The 18,008-nt window shown below is 40.5% G+C and overlaps 1 protein-coding gene across 3 annotated transcripts; it reads right to left on the bottom strand.

Moving 5' to 3' along the window:
* Window positions 1-53: 53 nt before the first annotated feature.
* On the bottom strand, window positions 54-17,755 carry LOC136016686 (acyl-coenzyme A synthetase ACSM3, mitochondrial-like). 3 transcript variants are annotated; one of them, XM_065684280.1, is made up of 14 exons: window positions 17,564-17,744; window positions 10,905-11,170; window positions 10,461-10,671; window positions 8,933-9,140; window positions 7,947-8,090; window positions 6,876-7,032; window positions 5,937-6,016; window positions 4,674-4,797; window positions 3,841-3,921; window positions 3,590-3,691; window positions 2,079-2,206; window positions 1,872-1,971; window positions 1,124-1,243; window positions 54-501 (listed from the first exon to the last, which is right to left on the bottom strand). In XM_065684280.1, the coding sequence occupies exons 2-14, from the start codon at window positions 11,103-11,105 to the stop codon at window positions 415-417; spliced, it is 1,743 nt and encodes a 580-aa protein (XP_065540352.1). In that variant the 5' UTR covers window positions 11,106-11,170; window positions 17,564-17,744; the 3' UTR covers window positions 54-414. The 3 variants fall into 3 exon arrangements, with proteins under 3 accessions (XP_065540352.1, XP_065540353.1, XP_065540354.1); XM_065684281.1 differs by lacking the exons at window positions 4,674-4,797; window positions 5,937-6,016 and having other exon boundaries at window positions 17,564-17,745; XM_065684282.1 differs by lacking the exons at window positions 54-501; window positions 1,124-1,243; window positions 1,872-1,971; ... (2 more) ...; window positions 3,841-3,921; window positions 5,937-6,016 and adding an exon at window positions 6,212-6,317 and having other exon boundaries at window positions 4,702-4,797; window positions 17,564-17,755.
* Between the last annotated feature and the right edge of the window lie 253 nt (window positions 17,756-18,008).

Here is an 18,008-nt window from a genome sequence, read left to right as displayed (position 1 = left end):
TGCTACAGGGATAGGTTTTGAAGAGAGAATATCACTTCACTGCTGATACCCACTACAGGAGAAAGATAATTTTTATTAATTTCTCATTTATTTGTAAACATTATTAAAATGTTGTCATTACACTTTTTTTTAAGGAAGCTGTTCATACTAATTCCAGTAAAATAATTAAAACCTTTGTAATCACCCTTTTCTCTCCTAATCCTCATTCTTAATTACTTGCACCTTCTGCCTCCTGGAAATCTGTAGGCCGATGGCATCCTCAAGCCATGTGAGTGTTACTTCCCCCCTTTTTTTTCTATGGCTTGTTTTTTCCTAAGTTCTCTTAGTGCTCTGGGTCATGACCACATGCCAAGTGTGATGTGCTATGGCTGGTACAGATGATGGGAATCTTCTCTCCTCAGTTTCCAGATCACGTTAGACTCTTCCCCACTCTTTGTTCCTTAGAACCTTTCTCTTGATTTTCCCAGTAGCCGTCTTCGGCAGATCCTGAACAAATTCCACCTGAAAGGCAAAAAAGCTCACTTTTAACGAAATAACATTCTGATTAAACTCCCACGTGCAAGGAAGGGACACTTTAATTATGGCTGGAGTAAAAAGATGGGAAGCTGCACAGCTTGGGGCTGGGATGGTGAAACTCCTTACCACACATCTCAGCTGATTGCACAGGCAGTATTTGCAGGGACACAGTCCTGAAGAGGTGGGTGCTTCGGCTGTCAGGACAGGGAGTTACTGATGTTTTTTTCTGGTTATAAGGGATGGATTCCAACCCATCTGATGCCAGCAGGAATTTCCCCTTTGCTTTGGGTGAGAGTCTGAACAGAGCTCCAGGGAGGAATTTGTAAGAGCTGAACACCTTGCCCTTGAGTTGCTATAAAAACCTCAGTATTTTATGAAAGGACTCTGATAAAAGCAATTTACACTACCATTTCCTCCCTATGGGTTCTTTCCAGCACATATAGGGAACCCAAGGCCACAGCTACAACAGACCCTGTAATTTATTTTAATTTTATTTAACTGTGGTTGGGGTGTTTGTCAGAATGCAGCTGAAAAGAAGCCAAAGCAGGACAAAGACTGTTCAATGCTAGATGCCATTAGAAGACCTGTCTTTCTGTGGTGTACTTACCTTCCTCGGATACTTGTAAGGTGCAGTCACCTTCTTGACATATTGCTGAAGCTCATGAGTTAATTTTTCTGGATCGTGTGACACATAAGCAGGAGCTAAAACAATGAAGGCTTTGACTACCTGTACCACAAAAGTTAAGGACTCCATTACCTTCCAGACATGGGAATAAAGGGATATATTTCTTGCCAGAACTGAGTATCAAAATTCAGAATGCAAAAATTTGAGCTTTTTCTCTAATTTCTCTCTTCATTGGCTGTTTATTACAGAATGCAATATTATGAAGGAAATATTGTGCAGCTATTTTTTCCACCTTATACACTACTAAACTTTCAGAAAGTTGTAGAACAACAACAACAAAAAAATAACCAGCTGAAAATCTCACCCCGGAGCTCAAAGCTTCTTTATTGTCAACTTCGAAACATAAAGAAAAATTAGATACTCTGTATTATAATTGCCACCAGGTGCTTAATGACAAAAAGAGAAATAATCTGAATCCTAGTTCTTAGACAAAAAGATGCCAAAATAAGTCTTAAGAGGCAAACTTTTCTTTCCCCAAATAAAACCCTGCAAACAAGGAAATAATTGTGAAATTCTAAGATTTGTCAAGGTATGGGTTTAAAGTTTTTTTGACTGATTTTAATCTTATAAATTGGCAAGATCTTAATTCCAAAGCAGCCTAGTACATACAAAGAACTTGATGCTCAGAATAAAGTGCATTTCTTTCTGTATCTTCCTTTTTGATATTTACCTCCCCCCGAGCTGGATCAGGACTGCTGACAACAGCTACCTCTGAGACTGCAGGGTGCTGCATTAATGCACTTTCAACTTCAAATGGGCCAATGCGATACCTGGGAGAAAATGCAGATATGACAGCTGCAGCAAGGCAGCCACTCAACTGGTGTTTCAGATTGACTTCTAACAAACAAATGAGCACTGCTAATAGCAAGTGACTTACCCAGAAGAATTAATTATATCATCAGCTCTTCCAACAAACCAGACATATCCTTCTTCACACATACTCCCTCTGTCCCCAGTGACATAAAAATCTCCACGCAGACAGGCAGCAGTTTTCTCTGGATTATCCTGACAACAATCAAACATGTAAAAAAATGTATCTGATTGTTAGTGAAAGGCAATGTGTGTAATGAAATGTAATGCATTTATTCACAGTGATGCTAAAAATGATCAAAACAATTTCTAAGTTGTTCTCAACGTAAGTATTATTTTATGTCTTCAATTAAGAAAAACAGCAATTTTGTGGTGGAAACTTGTGAGAGGTATAAAACACCATTTGTGTAGATATGGTTTCATGTTCTAGGGAAAAAGGCTGTGTTAAATCAAAATGCTCATCCATCACAGCAAATTACTAAACTAAATAACCCACTGTCTTCAGGGAAATGATTTATCACTGCAGGGGGTTGCCACAATAACCTCCTGTCAGTGGAAACCGTTTACCCCCAGCCTTCAAGATCAAAACACAAATGAGGTGACCTACAGGAAAAACTTCACTATCTAAGCCGGTCTATCAGGTGCAGATTACGCAGGAAAAACAACTTGATGACAAAAGACAAAATGAAAAGTTGAAATAATAGTACTGAACCAAAAGAAGCTTTTTATCACATAGTAATTACTCTGTGCCAGTTGTTGTTTGAGGATGCTAAAATATCAAAATATTACGGGGTTTCAGAGGAGGCTTAAACACATAGACACGTTCCCAAAGCATACACAACACGATAGTTCAAATGCAGAGAAGAGTATCTTTGTTTCTGCCTGATTCTAGTGTTTTCTTAACTATGTACTACAACTCAGCACCATCGCAGACTGAATACTACCTTAGATGGACCTTTGATCTGAACCAAGATGGCCATTCTTCTGAATTTTGTTAAACCTGTACTGCTTTCAATGGGTAGAGCATTCCCATTTGAATACTGATGTTAGATTACATATGCTACTACCACAAACCCACGGGATCATCGCTGTACAAAGGGTTTCTCTGATACCAGATACATGTTCATGCTGGTAACTTTTAAAGATGTAAGACAGAAATCTATTGATACCTCTGACAGTGGTATGAGGTCATAAGATGCCTGTGCTCTTTGGAAAGTCTTTCTGAACTTTTGATGTATTACAGTAGCCTTTATGGGCTTCCTTCATTAATCCTTAGCCAAGGATGGGAGTAGAATGGAAGGGAGTGATGCATTGAATGTGAAGTTTGTGCCAACTGTCAGTTACAGGTCTGGAACAAGGTAGCCCCTGGTTTATGTTGCATCTTGAAGTTATACTCTGCCAGTCAGTCTGTTCCAGGATTATCAGAACAATGTACTGATCAGGCTCAAAGTCCTCAAGCAGCCTAGGGAGACTTCGTGAAGATCCTAGATGAAATTCTGCGTCTGGAATAAGTCAGAACTTTGCCCTGGATCTCTCTTGAGCTTCTTGGAAGGCACAGACAGACCAACTCAGACTTACCAAGTACTCAGAGAACATGCAGAATGGTCGTGTTGGTTTAACACGGACAGCAATGTTGCCTTCTTCTCCTGCAGGCAGAATAGTCCCATGGTCATCTACGATCTGCAGAAAGGACACATCATTACTGCTTTGATTAGCTTAATGAAATATCTGCTACAGCACAGTGCAGGGCAGAGAAGGGACACAGACAGCGTTCCCTTACTCTTGTACACAGAGCTGCAGCTGAGCTCAGATGAGACGTATCAACATACCTGCACATCATAAGGGGGAACAGGTTTTCCCACAGAGCCAGGTTTAACTTTCATTCCTTTCATATTGGCACAAATTGTCACCTGCAAATAGATTTTATTTTTAATTTGTGCAACATCTTGTAGACTTTATTATTGTTTCCATTAGGCATGACACCTCTTCATGACTTTGTCATGACAAGGTCTGAATCAGGATTAACACACTGTGGTTCTCAAGCACATCAGAGAGGGTTGAGAGGCATTCTAGTTCAGCCTTGTGGAATGAGGTTGGCTGTGTTCAGTCTGAGCCACTGGGTTCTTCTGAAAACACTTGATTTTGCAAGACGGCAGATGTGAAATTATTACAGATTTTATTTCACTAATGGGACAATTAATTTGGGACCATACCGAGGGTAAGAGGAGAGAGAGAATGCTTGAAATCTGACTCTTAATAGCTTCGTTAATGTTCACTTGCAGAGAAGTCTGGATGTGAACTGATTTAATATTTTTCATTAAAACCTCAGACAGGCCAAATTGATACCCAGAGCAATTATTTATTTTATTTCTTTTTAGTTCTGCCTTTTAAGTAAAGATGATGGAAGGGATCTACTACAAGTTATTTGATCTGAGATAATCTCTGGCACGGCTTTTGCAGGGGCTGAACTCCACAGTCACAGTACTTCCTATAAACATTAAAACATGACGTTAGTTGATTTTGGAACTATATAAGCATAATTATATATTGCCTATAATTCATTTAAATGATTCTCACATTTTCCATTGATTTATCAGGTACAATGTGCCTCTGGTATTGTTACCTTTGAAAAGGCATACTGCAAGAATTAATGCAAACATACGGTTTCTGTCTGGCCATAACCTTCATGGATATCCACCCCTGTCTGGATTTTCCACTTTGCCATCACTTCAGGATTGAGTGGTTCCCCTCCAGTTACACAGTGTTTCAGACTCATGAACTTATACCTTGAGAGAAATAGCAAATTAAGTATTTATTTCTTTAAACTCCTGAAAACAGCAGTGAATGGTCTTAACTGAACAGCCTCCCTCAACTTTCAGAGCTAGTATGCTTAAAACTTCAAAAGCTACTTTGGAAATTACAATAATCATCCCGCTACACATATCTGGATTGAGCTCCTAGATTGCTCATGTTACAGCTGAGGACAATGGGGTTTATATCTGTGTCACTGGAAGTGTTACCATAAAAGTTGGTTAGAGAAACTCTCTAAGACTCAATTTGGAGCTTCAGCAAGCAGGCATTCTTTATTGCAGCGCTGCGCGCACATGTGGATAGTTTTGCAAAGGTGAGCATGCCTGTTACTTATTGGCAACAGTTACATACTTAGCATGCTCATGCATATTTACAGATTTTCCAGGAAATGCTTTACATATTCATGATATTTCCATGAACTAATTACAATATTTGCATTCTAATTATGCATGCGCTTTCTTGCTGAGTGGGGGTCTCCGGTGGTCACTGATAGTCTTCGTCACTGTGTTTACTGAATGACTTCAGTGCTTGCACTTGCTGACAAGGTCCTAGTACTGAGCAGTTGGTATGTCCTTGCTTCTGTTCTGTTCCAGTCTCGCCCCATATTGGGCACCATGCTGCTATCTTGAAGGCTAGCATCCTTTGGTCTCCTTAGTTGTAATCAGTCCCATGATGTTTCTTCCCCCATCAGCTGAACATTCCTTTCTCTCTATGTGTTAGCAAGTTAGAACAGTTTGCTGTACTATGTTAGTTAAAAGCCACACAAACTATTGTTAGTTTAAACCTATGATTTAAGCCTACAGAAGCAGCTTTTTTTTTTTTTTTTTTTTTCTGGAAGAAGAGGGAGGAAAAGTATTTTCCTGGAAGAGCTAACAAGAACGGAGAAGTCTGAGCAAGCACATCAGATATTTGTGGAAAGCTGAGTTATGTGTCAACATCCGAGATCAAATAAGACACTGAGAATTTTCTAGAGCAATTTCAATTATATTTCTTTTAATTGAAAAAAAATAAAATAAAATTAAGCAACATAAGGAACTAAATGGCCAGAGCTGTCACAGCATTGTATCCCAGCCTCTCTCTGCTACCCCTGGAATGGATGGATGCTCAGATGTACCTGCTCAGATCATGTTGGACCAGCATGCTGTAGGCAGTGGGAACAGTACAAAAGGTAGTGATGGGGTATCTTGAGAGAGTCTAGGAAACATAGAAAGTTATTTTGCTGAAAAGAGAATGTAATGCTGGGTCTGACCCTGCAAACGTGAAGGTGATTAACGCAAGTTATGTGCTCAAATGTCTGCAAAATGAAAACTATAAAAATGCAGCATACATTCAACGCAGAGAACACCTATGCATTGGTGACTATGAATCCTGACTGTGGAGTGGCTGTACCTGTCAGTCCCACTGCTGTCAGAAGTATCATTCTCATGCAAATGAACATCCACTGAGAGTAGTAGTTCCAGTTAAGACTGCTTTCTGCTTCCCAGGCAACAGTGTCCTAGGCTCAAGATTAAGTGACAACAGTGAACCAGATCAAAGCTTTTCCAATTTTATTCTTGAGAGGTCTGGGTCTCCTCTCCACACAAGAGACCAATGTTGGGGCAAATAGGCCAGCTGACTGGTTTTGTGAAATGGCAGAGCAGAGAAACAGGCATTTTGCTAACTCACTGAAAATTCAGGATAAGAAGGGCCCTGATTCACATCTATGCCATACTCTGATCACTGGCCTATGCTCATCCTGAACCCAAAGCAGCTGAAGTCCGTACTTGAAGTGAACTTTGGTTAAATACGGGACAAGACGGCAGTGATCCTGAGTTCTTTTTATCGTGCACCTTTCACCACATCCCCTCTACACTGTAGCCATGTCACATGGCCTAACCAGGATGGAAAACACTTGTTCCTTTAGGTTTCTGGACACCAAAAGGAGGGATGATTGCTTGGGATGTGGGAATTATTATCTCTTCTGCTCCAGAACAGTGGGAACCCATGCTCTGTATGGGCTTTGCTCCTATTATGCAAAATGGCAATAAAACTCAGTTATAAATGTTACACTTACTTGTGCAATGACTTCTGGTTTAAACTGTGGCATATTGTGTACAAAGACACAGGATCCACAGATCCACGGTGCAAAAACACTGCTCCAAGCCGATTTTACCCAGCCAGTATCAGAAGTATTCCACATTATATCTGAAGGAGTCAAGTTCATCCAGTACCTGATGATAAAACAGAGAGAAAAAAAATGCTTCATGGAGTGTGAAAGGCTCAGGCACAGGTCACAGCATAATTAAAGGGCAAGAGGTTCCCATTAGAAGATGTGATGTCAGCAAGTGGGGCTCTTCAGAAAGTTTCTAAGAGCTGAAGTATCTTAAACACTCTCTTATTTCCCATCACTCCCTCCTGTTTAACATTTACAGCATTTGTTTTCCTCCTGAACAGTGCAAAACACACTTGGCTTGAGTTGCGCAATCTGGATCTAGATGAAAAACCAAACAGATCATTTGGAGTAGGCCTTCCCCACCTTGTGGATTAGTGACATCAGCTAAATCACATTTTATTCTCTACAAAACTAATCACATTACTTCTATGGATTATATACCATCAACTTCCACCTCAGTGTTCTTTGGGAAATGTATCCTTTGATTTTAATTAAATTTCTCACTTCTTCAAAGCATAAACAAAAGATGTTAAATGAAAGCAAATCAGTACCAAAACACAGATTCAGAATAAACTGTAACTTTTAAGGTATAACGCTTAAAAGTTACAAGGCCCAAGTTTGCCTTCATTCTCAAGGAAGGTTTACACAATACTAAAGCACTTTATCTGGCTTTGCTACAAGGACGCTACCCTTATTGCTACTCTGCAGTCAGTCCTCTGAGTGCCAGAACACTGTGTTTGATGTTGTCAACTGAATCTTCAAGAAGCTTTTTATAATTGAAACAAGGGGGACAGAAAATCACATTTCTCCGAATCATAATAAGGATTCACTGTGAGAGGGGAAAGGTGAAGAGGAAGCAAGAACTTACACTTATGAAATGCCTACACTTACTGGAGTTTTTACAGTCACATTTTAAATTTAACTGCGATCGTGTCACTTAACCAGGACACCGGGATCAACTGCAAAGTTTACCTGCCACTGGTTGCAAATCCAATTCCGTAACTGCTGTGAGACTGCACCACCATTTTTGGAAAGCCTGTGCTTCCACTAGTAAAACCAATTATCATTGGGTCTTGACTCCTTGTCTTCACACATTTATGGTCAGCAGATGCCATCCTTCAGGAGAAACAGTATATGACAGTTACTGCATGTAGTTTTTCATGAAGGAAGTAGTACATCTGAGGGTTTGCGAAATAGGAAAACAGCCCCAGACTGTACGATCTCACTAAATAAATAGTTGCCACTAAATAAATAGACACCACAGGTAAGAGTTAGAGAGCACATTTTGCTAGTCACAAGTGTGCTCTGTATGCTGTAACTTTCAAGATGTGAGCACCTACAGCATATTCCAGTGACTTTGTTTACAACTATTTTGCAAGGGCACTCAGGGTGCTTGTGACAGAACAAAACCAACCCCTATCTCAACACATATTGTCTCACAATATGAAGTCAATGGGGCCAAATTCAGTCTATCATGCCAGGTCCTAGACATGTACTATACCATTTATGTTCAAGAGATTGACGAGCAATTCAGATTGTCTGGGCTACCAACATAGCAAAGGGAAGAAATAACTGATCCCAGGTTAGCTGAGCTCTAAGAGCTGGCAATGGGCATCTTCCCATTGAATTCAAGAGGCATTAGGCTGGGCTCTAGACGACAAGTGTGAAAAAATTGCAAGATTAGTACTCTGCGTGCTTGTCCTGTGATCACAGTAGAAGCAAAGAGCTTTTACAAACTGGCAGGCTGCTGAATAAAAAGAAGCAGAAAGATCTGAATGTAGCTCCCAAGAAGTATGTTGGGGGGTTTTGTACGTAATGCAGTGATTACAGCAAGTTGGCAGAGGGGTGCAAAAAATGTATTTCATTTGCATTCTGGAAATTAATTAAAAAATTCAACAATGTCACCTGATACAGCTTCTCACCTCACAGGGGTGAAGGTGAAACAGCTGGATACTCACGCAAAGAGTTCTTTGAGGTTCAGCCACCCATCTCTGCTCCCTTTGGCTACAATTAGTTTGCTTTTCAGAAACTGGCAGTCAGGTATGACCGATTCCACTGCAGGTGCCAGTGTGTCATTGGTAATGATACACTTGGCCTTCGAAGTCTGGAGTCGGTATAAGATGTCTTTGGCTGTTAATTGAGATGTTCCTGAAATAAAGACAATTCCTGGAAAAAAGCAACAAGCAATTTAGAAAATTGACCATTTCTCTTTATTACATTCACAGGACATGACCCCAGACATAGAAAAGCTGAGCTATTTCCTATTCTCTGAGAAAAAGGAGTCAAGTATAATTCATGTTTGAAGGCAGACCTTGGGTGAATTTGTGGCCTAAAAATGACCTGGGATTATCTGGCTCTAAAAGACCTTCAAACCCTGCAACACTGATGTTAAGTTTTGTGTCATCCATATTAAAGGTATCTAGATCATGAGTAATATGTAGATTTAGAGTGGTTTTCATCATTTCCTTCATGATTTATAACTCAGGAAGGAAGTGTTATCACCCCCTTTATTAAGTATGTGAAGACGACCATCATATGGATTATATTTACATGTGGAATAAAGCCATTATTCATTTCAATAAGGAATTAATATGTCTTGATAACGGATAAACAGATTGAGTCAGGCAGCTTACATACACTGCTCAGTCAACAAATCCCTCAAGCTTGGATTCATTTTGTAGTGTGAACAAACCTAAGTTTGGATACTGACTACAATGTGACTGAAATCACTTTGAGAGTGGTTGAATGTCAATTTAGTGCACTTCTGTGCACTTTAGTGCATTTCTATATCTTCCTTTTCCCAAGGATTTCAATAGAATTGACCTAAACTGATTACAGTCTTCATGCACCTTCAGCGATGTCTACCAAATTTTACAACTGGGGAACAGAGACACTGAGATACTGAATGCTACTCCCACATCATAGTCCAAACAAATCTTGGATGATTTAGAATTGGATTTTCTGAGCCTTAACCCCATTTACAACCCGCCAAAATCATAGAGCTTATAAGCGGGACAAAAATACTTGATCATGTCCCCGTTGATGCTAAATTGTTCTATTATGGATGCTTAGTGCTCTAAAAAATGCAATGGGTTAAATTCTGCCAAAGAATTTGCAAAACTGTAATAGCAGAGCAAAAATATATTGTACTGAATTCTTAACCAGTCTGGTCATATAACTTACTGCATTAAAACTGTTCAGACTGACAACATATCTGGTCAAACCTGGCCTTAGATAATAACCATTCAGCCTTCAATGGCTTCAACTAAGAAGGCGTTTAACTGGACCATGTCTGTTCAGCACCTAGTGCAGTGTTGCTTTCATTCCTGTGTGGGTGCTGCCAATTCTCCCTCTATGCAAAAGCTGAACTGTACAGGGCACAGCAGCATATTCCTGCTTACATTTTTTTTTTCAATTTAATTTAGTGTACTTTTCATATCTCCTGTTTATTTTTTCTGCACCCAGGAGATCAGTAAATTCACTTACCTGTTCGCATACAGGCTACATACAGTAGCCACCATTCAGGAACACGAGGCAGCACTACTATAACTCTGTCTCCTCTCTGCAAACCACATGCCTCAGAAAGTATATTAGCTGCTTTCCTAGAAAGAAATCCCAGCTCTTCAAAGCTCCACTTTACCTCTTCTCCCTCATCATTTACCCACCAAAAAGCTGGATTTGCTGTTTGTCTTTCAACCTAGAATGCAACAGAAGAGAAACCTTAAAATGTTTCATTTCTGTCCAAAATACCTCCAGATAACCAATTCATCCTGGCAACTAGTGTCTTAAAGTGATACCCATATTTCTGACACAGAAAATAGAGCAGTGCATTCTACTCTGCAGCTTATACTACCCAGTATCAATCAGGAAAATTGATTTGTATCATCTGAGATTTGTTCCAATGTCTGTGAAGTAAAAGAAAAATACTACCTTTTCCAGTCGTGACCACTCATCTAAGACATCACTTGCAAAGTTGAAATATTCCGGCAGTTCCTTTTTACACTGGTTTATAGAGTCATAATAAGAAATAATCTGAGATGTAAAAAGCCTGTTGCATCCATGGAATAACCTGCGAGGTGACCCAAGAATCCGCAAACACTGAGGAATCCAAGATTTAATAAATGTCCTCATGATAAGTGATGTTTTATCAGACAGTGGGTTAAAAAATCAGATGCACACCTGCAGGAATCAGTCATCTGAAATGAAAGAAAACACATTTAAAATCAGCCATATATTGGATGCTGCCTACTTTGCGGTGCTGGACAAATTAATGCAAGCCAGCTTCAATAAACAGGTTGGTTGTGTCTGTCCTCATTTTCCCCCATTATTTTATATGATTTATAAAATAAGTGTTTCTCTGTTTCTGGCAAAGAGATCTTATGCTGTTTTTGTCATTATAATCTTTGCCATCTACTTTGCCAGCTGAGGAATGAATCCCATATCTCTAAACTTTCACTTACCAGTCCTTTTCTGAATATCTATCTCTTGATTCCTGTAGATTTCAGATTTTATTTTGCCTGCATACATAAATAAAATGCCACTAGCTATAGAAAGTGTTTTGAGGACAATTTATGACCTTGATTTAAGTCTCTATAATTATGCAGTGTCTTAAATATACACTAGATGGCGATTCACACGGATCTTAGATACCAATAAAACTGATGAATCTAATTTATTTCCTTGTGAGTTCTATTTTCATTTTGGGCATGGACTAAATACAAAATAAACACTAGTCAATGAAACGTGAAATGTCAAAGGCTTCCATTCGCTGTGGGCTTCAGCTGAAGTGTGCAACTTGGAAAACAATACATTGTAAAACAAACTTGCAAAGAAAATGCCAGCATTTCCAGTTCCCCCTAGTCTTTCCTACACACTATACAGGTACATGTGTGTCGTAGTTTAAACCCAACCACAAAGCTAATCCACTCACTCCCCCCACCTTCTTTCCCTTCCTCTACCCCTGGAGGGATGGAGAGGAGAACCGAAAAGAATGCAACTCCCACGGGTTGAGATAAGAACAGTTTAGTAACTAAGGTATATCACAAACCACTACTGCTACCACCATTAATAATAATGATAAAGGGAATAACAAGGGAAGAGAATACAACACCTCAACACCAGCCGACCAGTAACTCGCCCCATTCCCCCGAGCCGATCACCGACCGATACCTCCTGCAACCCTGCAGTCCCAGCCCTTCCGGATCACTCTCCGTTACATCCTGGGCATGACGTGCTGTGGTATGGAATACCTCTTTGGCTAGCTTGGGTCAAGTGTCCTGTCTCTGCTTACTCCCGGCTTCCCTTCCTCCCTGGCAGAGCATGAGGCTCACAAAGTCCTTGGCCAGACCAAACATTTGAGCAGCAACTGAAAACATCAGCCTTATCAACACCGTTCCCAGGCCAAAAATCAAAAACACAGTGTTGCACCAGCCACTAAGAAGGAGAAGAATTACTGCTACTGCTAAACCCAGGACAATGTGGAAGAGACAAAATTGATGATACTGTAGTTATTTAAAGCCCAGCTTTGTAAGTCAATAAAACTGGATCTTTACTCACAGATGAAGAATCTTCTGATAAACTTGTTTTGAGTGTAACCAATTTCTTGATGCTTTTAAACCCCTCTGTGGCATTACCTTCTCCTTATTTAATAGCACATACCTTTCTAACATGGATACTGCACAGTTACTTTCATTATGTATTGCAAGTGTAGATCTCGTAACAGGTTAAAGTGTTTAATGCCAATAAATAACAGTGTCACCACTCTAAAATAACTGTGAGGCAAAACAGAAATGCAAATAGAAGGTGCTCACATGTGAGGCATTTGTCAATGGCTCTTGATCATACAATGATTTCCAGGGTGTGGCCAGTAACTGACCAGAAGGCCCAAGAATTGTACTTATTCTGCATTCAGCGTTTCCTGCTGACCAGCCAGTGACTTCTGCAAAAGGCAGATTTTCCATATACCTCTCAAAACATGTAAAGCACGCAATGAAGGAGCCAGAGCTAGTCAGCGCTGATAAAGAAATGTGCAGAAATGTGACCTAATCTGCTGTATGCCCAAACCAAAACACTGTGCTCCATCAGTTTCAGTTTTCTGTTCAGCTCTGCTAAATCCCACTCCTTTCCTCATTGCAAATCTGACGGAAACTGCAGTTTCCTTCCAGGACATAGAAGTCCCAGCTTTCTAAGCAAATGGTTTTGTCATCCTACCGACGTTCTTGGAGCCTCAGGCTGTTTTCTGAGCTTACAACACATCCTGTTCAGGTAAGACAGGCCTTGTTAGGTTTTCCCTGTACTTCCAGAAGATGCTTTTTAACAATCCTAGAATGTTACTTGGAAGGCATGTTTGGAAAGGAGCCTGTTAGGAAGAGAAAAAGACCACATACAGGAGACTCTTATCTTTCCGCCCTTTTTTTTTGTTTAGTACCTGATTACTGCATCTATATTTATGTGTGATCTTATCTTGTAAGCAGCCTGAATATACAGCTCCCTCTGATTTCATTATGCACCCTGTGCAAGTGCTCATAGGACACATCTCAAGGTACATTACAGCCTTTGAGATTGAGAGGAAAGAGTTCACTTGAGACCCAACCACACCCACACCAGACATGAAAACAACCTAAATTGAAGCTATATGCCACCCAACATCCTTCACCCCCAATAAATGGGGGCTACCACATCAAACACCATTAGGAATACTCCATCTTTTAGCCTAAGGGCATGAAGGAACAAAGCAACACTTAACCGCTCCAGAAGAGAAAGCAAGAGCCATTATTGGAGGCAATTTCTTCAGCTATCAGTTTGGTTCTACTAATCCAGACCCACCTGTCCTTGTCTGTGCCAACAAAACCACCACCAGAATACCTGGTCCGCTCCTGAGAGGCTACTGCTTTGGGTGTACAGTCCACAAATTTCAGCACAGTTTAAGGGTTAAAGAAAGGGTTTCTGCTACAATTACAGCCTGGCACGGATTTACACAAATAACTATTTCTTAGTAAATGGTGCCTCAATATTTTTTGTAAGATACTTCTTAAAATGTTCTGAAAAGACCAGCCAGGGAGGCCTCATAGTTCACAGACACAGCTAATGACTATCCTAAGAATGAAATACCTATCTAAGAATGAAAAGAACATTTAGCGCTTTCAGCTTACTCTACAGGTATTAGCTGCATGAAATCATGCTATCACTGAAAACCAGTGGCAAAATCTCTGGTTTAACCCACAAAGTAATACCTTACTTGAGCTACAACTTGCCACTTCCCATCCTTAGCAGAGATGGGAGCCTCACAGACAAGGCACTGAAGAAACATAGATATTAAAATTACACATGCAAAGCAATGGGAATTTTTCCCGGACTACAGCATGATCTGAAAAAGATCCATAATCAGATAGCTCTGTAAGTGCAACAGACATCCAAATATTCAGTGGAGGAGCAGCCCTCTAATACTGCCCCAGATACCCCATTTACTGTTTTGTCTGCAGCTCTGCACTAGGTAATGGTGGCACAAGCAGGCTGTCTAATTAGAGATGTGCACTACAAATGGACTGGTGCTTCTGCAGGCAAGGAACAGTAAATCCAACTTCCCCACACATACTTCTTTTCCAAACATTGCTGAAGTCATTAACTATATTAATCTTTCCGTGGAAAGGTGCAGTTGGCTCCACTGGTGCTGGACTCCATTATCAACCTTACCAGCCTCTTAGTTTGGCTGATAGAACAGTAGCCATTTAAGCAGCAAACCCTACTGCTTAGCACTCCTTTGCTTTCTTTCTCAGTAATTGGACAGATGAAGACACATCAGTTTTTCCTTCTGCCATTATTGCCTCTCACAGGCTTCCCGGCAGCAGACAGCATAAGCCCAAATGAAACAAAGCCAAAGAAAGCCAAACTCCTCAAAATAAAAAGGGAGAACAATGCCCTCTTGCTGAAAAAGACCAACTTTGACTGAGCAATGAAGGTAACTAAGTACCTGCTGGTGCGGTTCTGCGAGTATCAATTTCTGCTGTCTCTTACACTGATGGCTGTGCAGAGCATGACTGATGCTGTGGCACTTTGGTATACTTGCTTTACCATTGCTTTGTCCCCCAGCAGTCCTTGTTTCTTTTATTTTTCTCCATGTCTCTATTTCTGACCATAACTACAGTAATTTATTCCCTTTTGGGGTGGGTAAATACCAGTCTGCTATGTAAGATGGATACTGCGAGTAAGATGGGTCCACGCATACAATACTGAGTTGGCACTCTCTGCTTCCACTGCCTGATTTTGCAAGTATGTGTTTCACAGCAGTGATGGATATGAAGAAAATCAGAGAAGGCTTTTCTCCCTCTTACATTTTCATTAGTGCTTTGTGTAAGGTTTTTGCTGGTTGGCACATCTCCTCTGTGAGAGTCTGGGCTTCAGGGAGTGTCTTTTCCAATATTCTGGTGTCTCTAATTGTGTTATGTTGGACTCTTTACCTGAAATTAGCACTTGATAAGGTGGAGGCCAGTTTTTTTGTTTTTCTACTAAGTTCATGTTCATTCCTCATGGGGAGGAAAGTAGTGGGTGCTTTCAAGTAACTAACTTTGTTAGAAGATCTGAACCTTACAGAAAGCGTATCACAAAAGCAAAAGCCAAAAGGTACATTCTCATGATGTTACCCATGTAAAAGCTCAGGCACTGCATAATTATGTCTTCACGAACATGGAGCTGTATTTCCCAGCAGTCTGCTGGTAGGTGAAACTCTTCATGTGCATAAGAGAGCAAAAGCTTTGTCTCCATTGCTTCCCCTTGGCGTTGCTTCACTGTGCCATACTCATTGAGCTCACTGCATGCATCCACAAAGCCTTAAATTATAGCAACACCTTGCAAAGCGGCACACCTTTGGAGACAGGCATCAGAGTAGGTACAAGCTAAAAACCCCAATCTATTTCATATTTAGAAGGGATATTTGAAATTAAGGCGGCAATATCCCAACTTTGCAGAAGTGCACATAAATTGTTCTTTTGCCTCACTATCAAGCCTGGATGATGATGATAATAAATAGTAGTAGCAGTGTAGGTCAATCTGAACTGAAAACACTTGTATTTTTACAACAACAAAACCTAAATATATAGTAACAGATTAACTCAACTAAATATATGCTTGGAACATACCAAACATTTCATTAATCCTGAAAAAATATTATAAAACCTTAAATATTTTGAAAACTTTCAGAACAATCACATTAGAAATTTCTATAAAACTTAACGGTTAAGACTTCTGAACACTTTTGAAAGTGTTGAAAGTTAGCAAGATTGTATTTTTCAGTTGTGCAGGTCTAAAGCTATTTGCCAAAGCCAGTCTGCCCCTGTGAACTGTTCTGATCCCTCGGAAGATGCATTATTTTGGTGAAAAAATAATTTCGCAGAAAACCCTCAGTCAAGCTCCATTCTCAGCTTTGTAAGAGCTGATTCAAAGCATACAACCTAAACATCCAGATCAGAGAAGAGTTTGCAGCCAAAGCTCCTTAGTACTGGCAGAGCTGATCAACAAAGACATACTGCAACACACTCCATGATTTCAACCTAACACTGAATGGAAAGATATGAAAATTCTCATGAAGAGATGAAGAAAGTATTGTTCAGAATACATCAGCCCAGGGACTTGGGCACTCAAAGGATGCAGGAGATCTAAATCAGGATTTCTTCCCCCTACTTCAGAGCAGAATCTTGGACTTCTCTCATATCCCACTATCCTCACAACTGGTTTTCGTCAGAAGGGAAGGAGAAACACTCTTCCATTCCATTTGTCTTCTAAAAAAAGTCAGCTATGAAACACTGATCCCCAACCATACTTTGCTCTAGTGATTCTCACTGCCTTCTGGTTTGGATTCAAGGTCAAGAGCTTACTGAAAACTCATGGATTGCCTTTCCCCCGTAAACCATAAAGGCATCTACAGACTCTGTGGAGAATTACAGAATCACTCATGAAAGTGATGAGCTCCAGAGCTCACACACATTATCTGGAAATCACTGACCTCAATCTCAATAGCTCTCTTTGGAGACATGCCACTAAACAGCCTCTGGGGCAGTGAAAAACTATCCTGCAGCAAGGCATTGCCCAGGACGTAGGGAACCTGAGTCCACAATGCTGAGCCAGATGGTTCATTTTCTGTAATCATTTGCACTGCCACAATAGAAAGAGACTAAAGACAGGACACATACACGCACCTGCACAGAGCCATAAAGCCCTAATATTTTATGTCCTACTCCTTAAAACAGGCTACATAAATAAACAGTCTGTGTGAATATGGAGCTATTAAGGGGATTTACACAATGAGAGACAAAGCAATATTCCCCAGAGACACAGGAAGTCTGTGGGCCTGTCAGGAGTTCGCTTCAGAAATCCAGAATGAAGGGAGTACCTGAGACTGTTCTCTTCTTGACCCATTCTCAATCACAAAGACACAGTCAGAGAATGGGAAGGAATCCCATGTTTCCCAGAAAGCGGGACTGATACAGCAGTGTTCCAACACGGGAAAATGATTCAGCACTCTAGGATCTGCCCTAGGCCTATCTTTTATGTGAAAATCCTAACGCTTTCCCTGTTGCTTACCAGTATGTACTTACCAATCCCACAATATTTATCAGGAGATGCTTGCTTTGATGTCTTCTGCCCAGTTACTTACAAGTCCTTCTAATGTCCTTCAGTTTCATCTTCACAGTGTCCTAGATCTGCCTTTTTTCAGGCAAGGTTTACAACAGAAATGTACTCTGCCTTTCTGCCAAACAGCATGAGGCTACCCTCAGAGTCTGAGCAAAGTACACTGGGCAGGTACCCAGCATGGAAACAAAGTAGTGGCCCAGAAATCTGCACTCTTCTGTCAACTTTCGTTGAACAACTGCATTTAACAAAAGAGTAGCTGAAGGGGCAGCATAAAGAGGGAGAGGAAAAAGAGATTCCAGCTTCACTTTGTTTTTTGGGAAGGAACAGGGAACAATGTCTGAAACCAGTGCGAGCAGCACACAGCAATCTGCCTACCCTCCTATACAGATACAAGTCTTCCTGCCTGCC

The sequence above is a fragment of the Lathamus discolor genome, chromosome 6 (assembly GCF_037157495.1).
Source record: "Lathamus discolor isolate bLatDis1 chromosome 6, bLatDis1.hap1, whole genome shotgun sequence".
Lineage (NCBI taxonomy): Eukaryota > Metazoa > Chordata > Aves > Psittaciformes > Psittacidae > Lathamus > Lathamus discolor.
The sequence above is the reverse complement of the archived record's forward strand: the minus strand, read 5'-3'. Positions and strand labels throughout refer to the sequence as shown.